The 16,982-nt window shown below is 45.7% G+C and overlaps 1 protein-coding gene across 2 annotated transcripts in view; it reads left to right on the top strand.

Annotated features, from left to right (window-relative positions):
* The window catches only part of LOC101741961 (diacylglycerol kinase 1), a 114,717-nt gene extending 103,942 nt beyond the window's left edge, over window positions 1-10,775 (top strand). For both annotated transcript variants that reach the window (XM_004927366.5, XM_038015862.2), the window contains exons 16-24: window positions 430-516; window positions 1,008-1,098; window positions 1,414-1,516; window positions 2,072-2,158; window positions 2,925-3,080; window positions 3,750-3,894; window positions 4,674-4,742; window positions 6,149-6,261; window positions 7,404-10,775. In XM_004927366.5, coding sequence (XP_004927423.2) covers window positions 430-516; window positions 1,008-1,098; window positions 1,414-1,516; window positions 2,072-2,158; window positions 2,925-3,080; window positions 3,750-3,894; window positions 4,674-4,742; window positions 6,149-6,261; window positions 7,404-7,496 — 944 coding nt within the window. In that variant the 3' untranslated portion in view covers window positions 7,497-10,775. The remainder of the gene's footprint in view (window positions 1-429; window positions 517-1,007; window positions 1,099-1,413; window positions 1,517-2,071; window positions 2,159-2,924; window positions 3,081-3,749; window positions 3,895-4,673; window positions 4,743-6,148; window positions 6,262-7,403) is intronic.
* Window positions 10,776-16,982: the final 6,207 nt, after the last annotated feature.

Genomic DNA, 16,982 nt, shown 5'->3' with positions numbered 1-16,982 from the left:
TAATGCAATACAGTAATGATAATATAATAGATAATTCTTTTTTTTTTTTTTATAACAACTAAGGGGCAAACGAGCAAGACGAGTCACCTGATGGTAAGTGATTAACCGCCGCCCACGGTCACCAGCGTTTACGCCAGTGCGTTGCCTACTCGAGTCTTTTTTTTTTATTGCTAGATGGGTGGACTAGCTCACAGCCCACCTGGTGTTAGGTGGTTACTGGGGCCCATAGACATCTATAAGTACAGATACAAGTTCTATTAGTTCCAGATATAAGTTCTAAGGTCTCAAGTATAGTTACAACGGCTGCCCCACCCTTCAAACTGAAACGCATAACTGCTTTACGGCAGAAATAGGCTGGGTGGTGGTACCCACCCGCGCGGACTCACAAGAGGTCCTACCACCAGTCTAGAACTGATTTGTACTTTCTAGGTCTGCAGATGTTCAAAGACGTGAAGAACTATCGTGTCATATGCTGCGGTGGAGACGGTACAGTTGGCTGGGTTCTGGAGACCATGGGTCAGTTTCAATTGATCTTACTTAAGAAAGACAACTAGAGAAAAACTTAACCGAATGGCTGGTCGTCTTTCATGTTACTGATGCTCCTAGGCACATATATACTTTCTATAAGCGATTGGGTAACTAAATAAAAAAATTGTAATGCAATTAAGGTATAGGCAGTTTTGGGATATAGTACCCTATCAACACGATTTAAAGTAGGAATTAGTGTAAGAGTCAGGAGTTCTAAGGTCTCAGTATAGTTACAATGGCTGCCCCACCCTTCAAACCGAAACGCATTACTGCTTCACGGCAGAAATAGCCAGGGTGGTGGTACCTACCCGTGCGGACTCACAACAGGTCCTACCACCAGTAAATTGGTCTGTGGATATTTTGACGTATTCACATTTAAAATTAGACTAAGGTGTGTTTGTCTGCATACCACTGACCATAGAGCTTAAACGTCTTGTCTAAAGTGCAAAGCTGGCTTAAGTTCAAGATCGTGTGTACAGATAAGGTGCAAATGGAAACTCAGCCGGCGGTCGGGGTGATACCTCTAGGAACCGGAAATGATCTGGCGCGGTGTCTGCGGTGGGGAGGAGGGTAAGGAATTGCTTGATTGAGCCCGAAAAGGTTTCATTTTTTAAGTTATATACCCGAAAGCTTTTTTACGTGAACCGATTTTGTTGAATCTTTCTTTTAATTTTGAAAACTGGTCCGATTTAAATATTATCAAGATCTCGTGAAGAACTCAGAAAGGGACGAAGGGCACTGACAGTAAGTTTAAGTAATACAAAAGGATCTGATAGTTCGAAGGGCCATAAACTCTTTAACTTTATGATAATCTTTGGAAAGCGAAAGCTTTAAGGAAAAACCTGACTGTTTCAACCTGCTTAAAAGGCATCTTTATTATTGCAGTTATGAAGGTGAATCGATTCACAAAATACTGGACAAGATCGCCAGAGCGAGCACTGTGATGATGGACAGGTGGCAGATTATGGTGGAAAACTTGGCCATGGAGGTAGTGTTACAGGCTCTTAACTTATAGCACTACTTAATAGTCGTTGAGTCAGTGAGTTTCTTGAGAACTGAAGTGAATACGCAACTTGAAAGAGGCTGCAGGAATTAGGAATGACATGGCTGGATCAAATAAACACATCTAGACATCAAGCCGTATTCCTAAGGGCTTTCATGAGGATTTGAAATGGAACAAAAGATTGTTTAGCTCTGTTGAGGGTGTAAAGCATCGGCTTGTCTCGATACTCAATGGCTTCAGTTACCATCAAAGCTTTAAAAATGTTACTAGTAGGAAAATTAGACATATTAGACATTAATGATCCTGGTTCTAATGTTTTCTTGGTAAAATCAAAATTAGAAAGACTAAAGGGAGAAAAAAAACGAACATACACAGTATTACAAAATTACTAATAATTAATGGTGTAAAGAAGACAAAAGGGTTAACAACAATAAAAATTAAGATTTTTAATATAGAGAAGAGAATTGAGAATAAATTCGCCCTTGAATCGTTTTTTATTTCTATTTATTTATAATTAAATGCGATTAAAATTATTTCCAGTGTGATCAGCCTCAAATGCCAGACTCGGCGCCTCATCCCACAACAGTGCCGTACAACATCATCAATAATTATTTCTCCATCGGCGTTGTAAGAATCTTTTTTATTGCCATCCTTAATAGACGAGACCATACGAACCATCTAATAAATAGTTGTGAGGGATTAGCATCAGCTATGTCAAAGCCAAGTCTACCGATGAGTTTTCTTTTGAGGCCCCCTTTGGGCTTGCGATAGCGCTCGTTAAGCAACGTGGAGGGAACTTCATTTCTGGGACAGATTTTATGGGAGATAAAATAATCTATAGAAGCGTACTGTCGATAAGCGAAATGATTTTAGGTATTAAGGATGATCTTACGTAAAACCTAAAAAATTGTATTGCTCTATACCAATCTTCAGGATATTCCTTATAGTGAGCTAAAATTATATACATATGACCCAGTTTTCCTTGGCAAAATTTGATGCTTAGGTAATTCCGTCTTTAGTCTTAATATACTGCTCACTCCACGGAGATATTTTTTTTATTTTTTTTTATTGTTTAGATGGGTAGACGAGCTCACAGCCCACCTAGTGTTAAGTGGTTACTGGAGCCCATAGACAACTACAGCGTAAACGCGCCACCCACCTTGAGATATAAGTTCTAAGGTCTCAGTACAGTTACAACGGTTGCCCATCCTTCAAACCGAAACGCATTACTGCTTCACGGCAGAAATGGGCGGGGTGGTGGTACCTACCCGCGCGGACTCACAAGAAGTCCTACCACCAGTAACACACGCATCAATTGAAAGGATTTTTATTTGATCACCCCCCGTAGTGATCCTCCTCGCGTCTAATATTATCCAAAAATATTGTCCAAAAGGACGCCGCCATCTGCGTGAAGTTCCACACGGAGAGAGAAAGGAATCCGGACAAGTTCAGTTCTAGAATGAAGAACAAGCTGTGGTACTTTGAGTTCGCGACGTCGGAACAGTTCGCAGCCAGCTGCAAGAACTTACACGAGAACATCGATATTGTGGTGAGTGTTTCTAGATATGACACATAGAGTGCTCTGAGGAATTGTTCGAGATGATACCGGCATCTCGTTTTTACCATCGCACCGCCCGCCACCGGAGTAGAGTTCATCCATACTACCTGGAGCCACTGCGGTCATCCACAGTGCGTTTCCAGAGGTCTTTTTTGCCACGCACCATCCGGCTATGGAATGAGCTCCCCTCCACTGTGTTTCCCGAACGCTATGACATGTCCTTCTTCAAACGAGGCTTGTAGAGAGTATTAAGCGGTAGGCAGCGGCTTAGCTCTGCCCCTGGCATTGCTGAAGTCCATGGGCGACGGTAACCACTCACCATCAGGTGGGCCGTACGATCGTCTGCCTACAAGGGCAATAAAAAAAAATAAGAAAAAAAGGGAATTGCGAGTTGTGAAAATCACCTTCAGTATCGTGCTATTCGAGTCATCATCTAGGAAACCATTATACCGAGAGCTCAGTCGGTGTCTAAGAGACCTCCTAGATAAAATTACAAATCACCTCCTAAGCCTCTACACAACGACCCCAATTTTTTTTCTGGGTTTCTTACCGCCCCCCTTTAAGACTGCAGCGTTCACAAGGGGGCGTTATCGCCCACTTTGGGAAAGGCTGGTGTATAGTATGGGTGGGACTATCGAAATACACCAGAGCGTGTTCCAGTGCGACGGGTCGTCTCTTGAGCTGAAGAAGGGTCCGTCGCTGCAGGGCGTGGCGCTCCTCAACATCCCGTACGCGCACGGCGGCTCCAACCTGTGGGGCACCAGCGCGGCGCAGCGGCGGGGGCGCTTCCCGCAAGCGCAGCAAGGTAACCCTCTCCAACTCGAGAAGCACCCTTCGACAAACTCTCTGGACTTACCGCAATCCCTCACGTAATACACATCACAGCATTTTGTCTGAAAACCATACAATTGAGATTTTGGATTCATAGATTCGCACATCTTTTTTTTCTACCTGAGCTGGTACGTAACCTTAGAGGGTTATGCCAGCGTAACCGAGCCAGTAGGTGAGCTCATGGTTCTCCTTAAGGATGTAGCTAACACTAGCCCTAGCAAAAGCAGTGCTTCGCAGAATCTACTACTGGATTGGAAACGTGGCCCACTGAGAAGATCCGCCGAGAAACTCAGTGGGCCACATTCAGGGGTCAATTTACTCGCCGCGCCCTTCATCGCAAGCGACCTTCATCGCAAGCGACGGGTTCGACGAGAAATTCGCACACTTAGAAAACAGAACAGATCGACACTAAAATAAAAAATGGGAAACTATGTCTGTCTGTTTCCACGTCCAAACCACTAAACCTAACTTGATGCAATGCGTCCTAGAAATACTTTGAGCTCTGGATAATAATATAGGAAAATAAATAATATAGGGTAACTTTGATCTCACTTTACCAACGTACGCCAACGATAGCCCAAAGAAAGGTCCACCTATACGGCATGGTAAGAGGACATGGCGATCTCACATGATATGGGATAAGGGCTAGAGGAAGAAGACCTTTTGTCCCACTACCGAGCAAGGGTCTCCATCCATGCAGTGCTGATCGTAGTCTCGGGAGGACTGATGATGAATAGATGCTATCGTTTTCAGACATCGGCGACAGAATGATCGAAGTGATCGGACTTGAGAATTGTCTACACATGGGTCAGGTGCGGACAGGTACGTGCTCTCGTAATGACTCCATTTTGTTTAATAGAGAACCAGATGGTACATATTTCGAAAATCGATTCGATAACTGCACGCGACGCGTATGAAAGGTGCTTCATTACGCGTGACGTCATTTGGGGCCAAAATTAGTGATGACGTACAATGATGATATATTCTGATATGTTGATGATTGCATGATGATAATATATAGCTGAACCAAATAGGCAGAAATCTATCAATTAGCCTCATATAACAGTTTTTTGGCTTAGATGGAAGGACGATCTTACGGCCCACCTGGTGTGAAGTGGTTGCCAGAGCCCATAGATATCAACAAATCGTCATCCACTTCGAGACACGAGCTCTATAGTATAACGGCTGCCTCAATTTTCAAACCCAGACGCATTATTGCTTAGCAGCAGATATAGGTACAGTGGTCGTACCTACCCCTGAGAACTCACAATAAGCCCTAACACCAGTAAAATTCATGTATTTTAATCGATATGAAAATGTTAGTATTATCAGACATTTTCTATACATTTTATCGTGATGATATGATTATTTACGATTTTTCTATACAGCTTAAGGGCCAATTAGAGTTAATTAATGGTATTCTCGATATGGAAAGGTTATACCCAACACTTGGTATCTTATACAGTCCAGGATCAATATTAAATTCCGCATATATATATTTTTTGTTATTGCTTGGGTGGATGGACGAGCTCACCAGGTGGGTCCTGGTGTTAAGTGGTTACTGGAGCCCATAGACATCTACAGGGTAAATGCGCCACCCACCTTGAGATATAAGTTCTAAGGTCTCCATATAGTTACAACGGCTGCCCCATCCTTCAAACCGAAACGCATTACTGCTTCACGGCAGAAATAGCCAGGGTGGTGGTACCTACCCGTGCGGACTCACAAGAGGTCCTACCACCAGCATCTTACTATTATTATGATAAGTGATTACTAAAAGTAGAGCGTATTGGAGAGCATTTGAGACTTGAATCACATGTCTCAATTGTGAAATTGTGATGACTGTTGGGACTTCCTTTTCCTTATTCCTTCCTCAATCCCGTATCCACGCCATCTACAAGAAAAACTACGCGTATGAAAATGGTGAAGAGAGTGTGTAAAAAAAAAACTAAAACATGGTGCCGGTGCAAAAACAATAAAATTGTGATTTGTTGATCAATCAGTACATATAACTCTCGCCATTGAGAAAATAGGATAGCGCATCAACGAGCTATAGAGTGAGTCCTAAAACTTAACCTTTTCCCGGTCCCAAACATATCTAAATTCAAAACATTGACCACGGGCCAAGTGGAAAGACATGGAACTTTTTCCCCACCCCAAAAATCTGATAAGCTCTATAAGTAAGAAGTCTATGGTACTTTTCTTACCCTGGCGGACCTGACACACAGGCCTTCGAGCCTCCGGGCGAAGGTTGGCCCAGTGCAGCTCAATAACGATCACCACGAAGAGAATGTTCCCGATGCAGATTGACGGCGAGCCCTGGATGCAGCCTCCGTGCACGGTAAGACAGCATCCAACGAAAACTGAGGCCGTCAGCGCAAAAGTGACTTAAGCTTACCATAGTAGTATGGAGATAACGAGGCCTGGATTTACTTTTACACTGCTTCGCAGGCAAAAACCTTAGCGCAAACATAATGTTCACAAAGCCATCTGTTATCTATAGGTACCGGTCAGCGTCCTCGTCGATCCCGTCACTTGCGACGAAGGGCTCGACGAGCGAATTGACCCATAGACACAGCCCACTGAGTTTCGCGCCGGATCTTCTCTGTGGGTCGCGTTTCCGATCCGGTGGTAGATTCTGCGAAGCACTGCTCTTGCTAGGGTCAGTGTTAGCAACACTCCGTTTTGAGCCCCGTGAGCTCACCTACACACGTTAGGGCGAAGCTGAAATAGCATCTCAAGGCCATCAGCATAGGTAGGAAAAAGGAAAAAGAAAAAATAAATAAATCTATAGGTGAAACTAGGGATAGGCCGGTTTTGCATCATAATTTATTATGTTTAAATATTTTTTTAAATACATAAGCACGAATATGAAAAATTGTGGGTTAGGCCACTTTTGCGCTGACGGCATCAATTATCATTCGATATTGAGACTGACTCGGTGGTACAGTACAACGACTGTCTCGCCCTTCAAACCGAAACGCATTACTGCTTCACGGCAGAAATAGGCGCCCCCCTACCTCATCCGGGTTCTGACCTCGGAGGGGATCGGACGTCGGGTGTAAGATTGCAGGGGAGTCGTTTAGTGGGTGGGTCCCAAAATCCTTGGGCCCGCGGTCTGCTCACAACACCATGCAGATCGTTGAGTCTCACATACCCCGCGCGCCCTTTTTGTGCGGGGACCTCGTAGGAGGTTCGGCCCTCTACCCGAAAAAAAAAAAGGGTGATGGTACCTATCCGTGCGGACTCACAAGACGTCCTACCACCAATAATTACGCAAATTATAATTTTGCGTAGTACGTATTTCATTCGAAAAATTTGTACCCGCCTGCGGGATTCGAACACCGTTGCATCGCTACATACGAATGCACCGGACGTCTTATCCTTTAGGCCACGATGACCTGATAGGTTAAGTCGTAAGATCCCGTCCCGTGTCCGATTGTTACAATCAACAGATCATGATTCTTACGTTACAATCGACAGATCACAATCACTCATAAAAATCAAGTTCCGATGCTCATGGGACCAGAGCCAGAGAAAGGAAGAGGATTCTTCAAAATATTCACTCACTGTTAACTTTATTGTCTTACTAATCGATTTATTGTTCGATTATAAAATATATTTATTGATTTTGTGAATTGTTTATACAATTGTTGTTGAGTTATGGTGTAAATGCATTTCATTGTTACATTGTTTAAAATAATGGTTTATTCTACGAATAAATTTATTTATAATACGAATAAACAAATTTATTTATTCGTAGGGTTTATTTATGTTTAGAATTTTGATCATGTTATTGGAATTTGCTTAGTAGCAAAGCGACTGTATATATTTATATTTATTTATTATTCATGTCAAATGTAATATTTCTATTTTAATATATTTATTTCAATCGTATAGTACAATTATATTTTAATAGGAAATGAAAACGTCGCTTATAGTATAGTTGCAATGTTTTTTTTTTATTGCTTAGATGGGTTGACGAGCTCACAGCCCACCTGGTGTTAAGTGGTTACTGGAACGCATATACATCTACAACGTAAATGCCGCCACCCACCTTGAGATATGAGTTCTCTAGATCGGCGATGGTTATTGCTGCGTGCTCAAGGTTGGCTCTAGTAGCCATGATTTCAGGGTTATGGAGGCACTCCATATATCACTGCCAGTATATACCGTCTTGCTGTCTTCCTTATAGGAAGAAAGAAAAACTTTTTTTGCTTAGATGGGTGGACGAGCTCACAGCCGACCTAGTCTTAAGTTGTTACTGGAGCCCATAGACATCTACAACGTAAAATTCGCCACCCACCTTGAGATATAAGTTCTAAAGTCTCAAGTACAGTTACAACGGCTGCCCCACCCTTCAAACTTCAGACTGTTGGTAGGAACCAGCAGTGCTCGATCATGGGCGGCATGGAACCCACGGTAGAGACTTCCACCAACCGCTTCCTTAACCAGATCTGACCATCTGGCTGATATACGCTTACGAGCTTGCAATACCTTGTACCAGCAAAATTAAGGGCCTAGGTCTAGAAGAATTAGTCTGCGAGAAGGTGGTGGTATGTTAGTGTATATATAGCGATCCGGGATGTTCTACAGAGGTGGTCATAATCAGAATTATTATGTGAAGATATTCCGATAATTCAAGAGAAGACTTTAGTTTGAAGTAGAGTTAGAGTGAAGTTTTTACTGGTGGTAGGACTTCCTATGAGTCCGCGCTGATGGGTGCCACCACCCTGCCTATTTCTGCCGTGAAGCAGTAATGCGTTTCGGTTTGAAGGGTGGGGCAGCCGTTGTAACTATACGTGAGACCTTAGAACTTATATCTCAAGGTGGGCGGCGCATTTGCGTTGTAGATGTCTATGGGCTCCAGTAACCACTTAACACCAGGTGGGCTGTGAGCTCGTCCACCCATCTTAGCAAAAAAGTATCTGAATTCGGAACGTTTAAATAATTATATTAATTAAAAAAAAACAATGGAAATCGACCACCACACAGATCCGGGTAAAAGATAATTTTTAACTTATATTACAAATAATTCAGTATTGATACATATTTACAGTTCAGCTGTAATATTGTTTTAACCACGCCATTATAACTTAATTATAATAATGTTAGTTAAGTAAATAATTTAACAACTATAATATAATATATATTATTGTGCGCTTAAGGCAAACATAGTTCAATAAATGTACTTACAAATTTGTTAGTTTAGATTATATTTTATAATTTTGACGACTGTAATTATTTATTATTGTTATAATTATAAATTAAAATTAAATCCATTGCAGTCCCTTATTTTATTGTTGCGTAATATTAAATCAGTGTACATTATTTATAATGTAAAATATTGTTGTTGTATTTGATTCGCACTACGGCATTTAGATGCGGCGTTTTTTTTTTAAATCCTTCTTCTTTTTCTCCACCTTATCCCACTAGGTGGGGTCGGCACAGCTAATTTTTCTCTTCCATTCTCTTCTATCAGCCGTCATCTCAACACTCACTCCTCTCTCTCTCTCATATCGTCATTCACACACTCCATCCATGTCTTCTTTGGTCGACCTCTTCCCCCTCTACCTTGCACTACCATTTCCATACATCTCCTAGTCACATGCATCTTCTCTCTACGCATCACATGTCCATACCACGCTAACCGTCCGCTCTTTAATTTGTTGTTAACCGGGGCCACTTTCACACTTCCCCTGATATACTCATTCTTTATCTTATTCATTCTTGTCACTCCACACATCCATCTGAACATTCGCATCTCTGCCGCATGCACTCCTCTTTCATGCTTAACTTTTTAACTTTTGTTTTATTTTTAAATCCTATCATTATTTTTACCAAAGCTTTAACTTATTATATTTAGAGTATATAAAATACAAAACGATTTCTCAAAGACAAAGACGTGTAGTAAATTTCAAAGAATCGATTTCTAAATATTAGAGTTTTTTTTTGCCTTTTTTTATTGCATAAATGGGTGGATGAGCTCACAGCCCACCTGGTGTTAAGTGGTTACTGGAGCCCATAGACATCTACAACGTAAATGCGCGACCCACCTTGAGATATAAGTTCTAAGGTCTCAGTATAGTTACAACGGCTGCCCCGCCCTTCAAACCGAAACGCATTACTGCTTCACGGCTGAAATAGGCAGGGTGGTGGTACCTACCCGTGCGGACTCACAAGAGGTCCTACCACCAGTAAATAATATCTGCTGTTAGCCTGGAGAGACTGTTCTGGCTTTACACTGACTGGTGGGATAGCTCTCGGGGCTCAGCCTGAAAGAGTTAGCTAAGATCTGCCCTTAGTTGAATCGCGACCCGCTGAGAAGATCCGGCGACATACTTATTAGTTTTTGTGTATGGGTTAAGTCGCACGTCATATGCGAACAGTTCGACAAGGACAGTGTGTGGTACTAGTGTGCCTAAAAACGCCGAGAGTGGATCGAGAGGATCCGAAAGGACATGTCTAAGGTAATTGAGCTCTGAAACTTGAGTAGGTAGGTAGGTAGTTTAGCGGTAGACAGCGACTTGGCTCTGCCCCTGGCATTGCTGAAGTCCATGGGCGACGGTAACCACTCATCATCAGGCTGGTCATATGCTCGTCTGCCTACAAGGGCAATAAAAAAAGAGAAGGCTTCCATGATATTATACAATAGCGATTCCGTTACGAATTTTCACGATTGATTCAGTCTAGTACAAAAACGCCGCGTTTAATACGCCGCGTGCGTGACGCCGTGTGAATTTAGCATTGTTGTGGTGAAAACAAAAATCTGTGCCAGCTTTAATAGTTTAAGAATATATTATTAATTATTATTATTATATTATTATTATTGTAAAAAATAAATGTGCAAACTGATTGAGTTGTTTTTATTGCTTTTAAATTTTATCATCTGGTGTCTCCCGCTTATGACTTCATTGAAAACAAACTTAAAGAAGAACATGTCATAGCGTTTAGAGAATGTTGTGAAGTGGCCAGCTTCTCCGAGAGTCCGTGTGCTTAGTGCGAGTTTTTTAACGTCCTCGATACCGTGAAAGTTAACTCGAATTTGTATGGAGATTGGAACGTTTGCCTACTCTTGCCGCTAGGGGCGCTGTTCCAAATGCATAGAAATATGACTTAACTTTTACGTTATGGAGAATGTTAAAAAACTCGCACTAATCAAACTGAAGTCGTCGTGGCCTAAGACGTCCGGCGCGTTCGTATCGAGCGATGTGACTGTCGCCTGGGCGTTTTGTGAGCTTTTATAGGTAGGTACCACCACCCTGCTGATTTCTAGCAATGCCCGTTAGGCTGCTTTCAGACTACGCTATACTATAGTGCCATATAGTATAGCGGCGTATACTAACGCAATAATATATAGTACAGTACAGTGTGAGCGTGTCCATAACAATGTATGGTGTGCGATATTGTGCCGCTGTGAGCTATATACTATAATATGCTATTATATTATAGCGTAGTCTGAAAATGGCTTTAACGTGTTTTTTTTTTAATGTGTAGATGGATGGACGAGCTCACAGCCCACCTGGTGTTAAGTGGTTACTGGAGCCCATAGACATCTACAACGTAAATGCGCCACCCACCTCGAGATATAAGTTCTAAAGTCTCAGTATAGTTACAACGGCTACCCCACCCTTCGAACCGAAACGCATTGCTGCTTCACGGCGGAAATAGGGGGGGGGGGGGTGGTACCTAAACTTTTTATAATTCTGTTCCTGAATATTGGAAGGGAATCGCCAAATATGTCAAGGTTTTCAGCTTTACTGACTATCTTTCTGATTAGTTCGAAGTCTCATCAAGAGAGAGAGAGAGACGAAACGGATAAGGTCGTGATTTCTATCCGTGCGGGCTGATATCACAAACTAAAGCCGGTAAATAATGAAATATCAAAAATGAGTCGTCTATTTTTTTTTTTTTTTTTTTTTATGATTGAGAGTTTACTGGTGGCCCGAAGGCCTTTCCAGTTTCACCAGGACAGGTGGGCGAGCAAAGGCTCAGCCAAGAGGGGTGGGATTTGCTAACAACTGCCCGAGCGCCTCCGAAGGAGACCTAACAACTCAAGAGCAATTGTTTCGCGAATGAATCTACTACCGGATCGGAATCGCGACCCGCTGAGAAGATCCGGCGAGAAACTCAGCGGGCTGATGCATGGGTTAGGTTGCACGTCGACCTCTTTGTCGAGTTCGACGAGTACGGTTACCGGGGTCCCTAAGCCTGCCCCTAGTATTAGAGCTGAAGGCATCTAATGCAAAGGTTATTGGATCTGATGGATCCGTAAGGACGTGTCTAGGGCGTCGACGGTGACTGGCTCCTGCATGATCAGGATTCGGGGAGTAGTCAGCGGCGGCAACGATAAGGCGATTATCATGACGCATAGCCTTATCGAAGTATCGTTCCGACGCTGACTTCATGTATTTCCGAATTGATTCGAGGCCCAGGTCGTCGTGTAGGTCAACGTTCCTCACGAACCACGGAGCCCCGACAGCTAACCTGCAAAAGCGGGATTGTAGGGATTGGAGGGTGTCTATGTGTGTGCGGGCCGCGTGAGCGAACACCACACTCGCGTAAGTCATGACGGGCCTTATGCAAGTTTTGTAAAGTGTCACCTTGTTCCGAAGGGACATTTTACTCCGCTTACAGATCATGGGGTAGAGTCTACCGAGAATAAACGCGGCACGGTCACGGACTGATTTTATATGCGGGCGGAATGTCATCGATGCATCCAGGGTAACGCCCAGGTACTTGACCTTCCTGGCCCAGGGTATGGGTTGTCTAAAGAGAGTAATCGGGGGTGTGAGATTCCTCCTCCTAATCCGGGAGGAAATCCGTGTGGAGCTTCCCCTCTGAAATAGCACCGCAGTACTTTTCGCTGGGTTGATGTCTATGCGCCATTTTCGGAACCACTGTCCTAGGGCTAGGGCTGCACTCTGAAGCTTCTTCGCGATTAGCGACTTATTTCTACTAGAATAGTAAACAGTCGTGTCGTCGGCGAATAAAGCTAAATGGGTCGGCGGCGACCGGGGAATATCGTTGACGAATAAGCTAAATAGGAGGGGTGAGAGGACAGAGCCTTGCGGGACTCCAGCTGTGAGAGGTCGTGGGGAGGAGCGGGTTCCCTCGACTCGATATCGAAAAGAGCGGTTCGACAAGAAGTCCCGTATGATGAGCACAAGACTATCCGGCACGCCCATGTTGAATAGTTTGAAAATCAAACCATTGTGCCAGACTTTGTCGAACGCTTTTGCGACGTCGAAGAAGAGAGCTCCCGTGTATAACGGTTTTGGTCGATTAAGCCCCACAAGAATGTGCTCCGTGAGGCGGTGCACCTGTTGAACGCATGAGTGATTTGTACGGAATCCGAATTGTTCATCGATGAGAATGCCCTTGGATGAGACGAAGTCTCTGAGGCGTTTGTAGAGCAGACGCTCATACAGTTTGCCTAGAGACATGAGGAGGCTAATCGGGCGGTAGCTCGTCGGATGATTTTTTGGTTTACCGGGTTTATGTATGCCGATAACGTCCGCTTCTTTCCACACCACGGGAAAGATACAGTTCGCCATAGCGGCATTGAAAATAGATGCCAACATCACGATGAGTTGGACGGGTAGAAGTTTAATAACGCGGTTAGATATACCGTCGGAACCGGGAGCCTTGCGAGGACGTAGGTCTTTGATCAAGTCTTTAACTTCTATCGGGGTGACGGGTGGTAACGCATCCGAGGGTGGCAAGGAGGCTCTGCGTTCTACCTCACTGTCTACTAATTCTACATGAACAGGGTCCACGGATTGAGTGCTGGGCGTGCACTGGGTTTGCAATGTATCGGCCAGCAGCTCTGCTTTTTCGTCATCATCGAACGCCGCGAGTCGGCCTGAGGGGCCTACGAGAGGGGGCATAGTTACTACCGTATCCGATTTGAGAGTACGAGCTAAGCGGTAGTAAGACCTTTGGGAGGGCGCGAGTCCTTCTAAGAAATCAGACCATCTGGCATCTCGGACTTCGGCGATGCGAGACTTTACGTCGCGTTGTAGGGCACGCATTCGAATACGATTTTCCGCGGTAGGATACCTGTCGTAGGCGCGTATCGAGGCGTTCTTAGCTCTAAGGAGTTCCCTAATATCGTCGGACAATTTGAAGCGGTGAAGGAAGTCCTCCGCTACAACTTGTTTCGATGACCTATCTAATGTCGAGGTGATGTGTGACGTTAAGATGTCTATGGCTTCAGCGGTATCCTGAGGAGACGGGGTAGAGTCCGGGTTAAACGGGAGCGATGGTGGATCAGATTCAGCCAGGCTGATGCCCAGCGTGTGCCAATCCACCACAGTCCTCGTGACGGGAACGGAATCGGGAACGCGACCGAGCTTCATAACGACGGGACGGTGGTCTGAATCTAACTCTGAAACTACTTCGATCGAGTGTAAGCGCAGAGTTACGTTTTTTAATAACGCTATGTCGAGTATATCCGGGCGATGCGCGATATTTAGCGGGTAGTGAGTCGGGGTTAGCGGAGCGACGATATCGAAGGCGAGATCATCGACTAACGCGTCAAGCCGCCTGCCATTCGGGGTCGTGGTGTGTGAGTTCCACCTGATGTGTTTACAATTTAGGTCGCCCGCCAGAATGACAGAGCTCCCCATACCGAGCAGCGCCTCGATATCACTGCTTAGAACGATCTTATCCGGTGGAAGATAAACGGACGCGATAACGATCGGCGCGTGTCCCGTCAGTGAGATTCGGCACACTGATGCTTCGATATTAGCGAGCGCGGGAGGATCGAGCGGGACACAATGCAGGGCTCTTCTATAGTAAATGACGGTACCACCACCACGGGCAGAGAGCCTGTCGTTCCTGACCATGTTATAGTTCGCGATTTTAGGGTCACGGCGCGCGGGCTTAAGTAGGGTCTCCTGCACTAAAAATATATCAATTTGATGGTCACGCAAAAAGTCAGAAACCTGATCACGTTGATTTGCGAGACCGTAAGCGTTAAAAAATCCTATCGTTACGGATAGAGGCTTTATTCTACTTATATACGCCATTGATTACCGGCGGAGTGAGGGGAGGACGTACGTATTTAATGACGCGTATACGTCGGCGTATTCCTGCACAACGGCGATAAAGTGTTGTGCAGTGGAGGCAGCGCGAATGGCGTCGCCCAAAGCGTTAACGCGCTCAAAGTTGATCGACTGAAAGAAGTCGATCGCTAAAGCGAGATTTTCGGACGCGGTCGGAGGGCAAGTCGCGGGAGAGGGACGAGTCGCGGAGGCGGGACGAATCGCGGAGGAGGGAGTTGTAGCCGTGTTCGTGTACGGCAGCGGTTTCGCCCAGGCCGAGACACTGGGCACCGCCGCCGGAACAAACGCTGGCTTAGCCTGCGACGCAGAGGGTGCCGAGGCTTTGATGTCTGGGCCGGAAGCTCGGAGGCGGTTTTGGCGGGCGACGCGGCGATTTATTTTCGGGGCTCGGGGGCATCCGCGGTAATTTGCGGGGTGACCCTGTGTTCGACACAGGACGCAGCTAGGCGGTTCCGTCGCGGTTTTTTGATCGCGAGTGCATAGGGCCGTGGCGTGATCGCCTAAACATTTGACGCATCGGGGGCGCGCGTGACAGTTACGGGAAGAGTGCCCGTACAATTGACAGTTATGGCACTGGCTAGGAGTGCCTTTTTTATGGGGGGCTTCGACAGCGATACCAGAGAGCCTACAGACGGTCTGTGTGTTAAAGATTTTCTTACCCTCGGGGGTAGGCTGGAGAGCGACTAGAACCATATTATATGGCTCCCTACCGCGACCGGTGTGCATACGGTGCACAGAATTCACTGGTAGGCCCTGTTCTAACAGATCGGCCTTGACGAGCTCTACATCTATCTCTTTCGGGATTCCGCGTATTACAACGCGGAGTTCGCGCTCCTCCTGAAGCGTATAAGTGTGGAAGCTTATACGCTCCTTACGGAGGTAAGAGGTGAGGGCCCTATGGTCATCAGATGAATGCACCTTTATTTGGATGCCGTTCGCGAGGTTACGGGCATTCGTGAAATTGATATTTTTGGCCTTAAGGGCCAGGGAAACTCGATCCCAAGCTGCCTTCTCTTGAAGGATTACCGGAGAAGGGGACTGGGTTTTATTTTGTGCCACCGGACGCGGCGACGGACTGGCACGGGCTGGAGGCGCAACGGGAGTCTGGGGGCGGGGGCGCGACGCGTTCGCGGCTTTGCTAATTTTAGCGGCCGCGGGAGCTCGAGACTCCGCGGCACGCTTCTTACCCTTTTGTACCAGGGTAAATCCATCCGTCGATGAGGCGGGGGCGAGGTCGACCTCCATCTCCGAGTCAGAGTCGGAGGACGAGGAGGCGGGCGCAGGTGACCTACGAGCAGGTGTTTTGGAGGGCGAGACGGAGGCCGCGGATGAACGCACAGCTGGAACGGTGGCCACGGCGGACGACGCAGCAGTTTTACTCGCCAGTATAGGCGACGCGGGAACGGCAGGCACGACGGAGGCTGCGGTGCTCGATGCAGAAGCTTTGCACGCAGGTACAGGCGACGCAGGAGCAGCGAGGTCGGCGGAGTCCACGAGAGGGCTTGCTGTGTGGTCGGCCTTGAAGGCCAGAAACTCGGAAGTGAGCTTTGGGTAGTGAAGCCGGAGAAATTCCGCAAATACAGCGTCCATTATGGATACGTGCCCAGGTGGGGCTGCCCCGGGACTTTGAATACACTCGCCTTGCGGCGAGGCCCCAACTTCTCGGAACTGAGCGGTTCTATTGAACACAGGTGGCGATGCGGCACGATTACTACAGAACAAAGAAAAAAACACAACAAAACGGAAATAACAAAAAGAAACAAAACAATTAAACACTTCCAGGAAGACAGTTTGTCGGCAGATGTACCACGAACACAGAAATAACAAAAGAAACAAAACAAATAAAAACTTCCAGAAAAAACACTTGGTCGGCAGATGTACCACGAACACAGGCCGCGCGAACAATGGCCGGGCTAACAAAAGCCGGGCGAACAAAGGCCGGGCGATCGAGTGGTCGATGGGCACGTCCGCACGTGACGGGTGCCTCTATCGG

The sequence above is a fragment of the Bombyx mori genome, chromosome 2 (genome assembly GCF_030269925.1).
Source record: "Bombyx mori chromosome 2, ASM3026992v2".
Taxonomy (NCBI): Eukaryota; Metazoa; Arthropoda; class Insecta; order Lepidoptera; family Bombycidae; genus Bombyx; species Bombyx mori.
The sequence above is the reverse complement of the archived record's forward strand: the minus strand, read 5'-3'. Positions and strand labels throughout refer to the sequence as shown.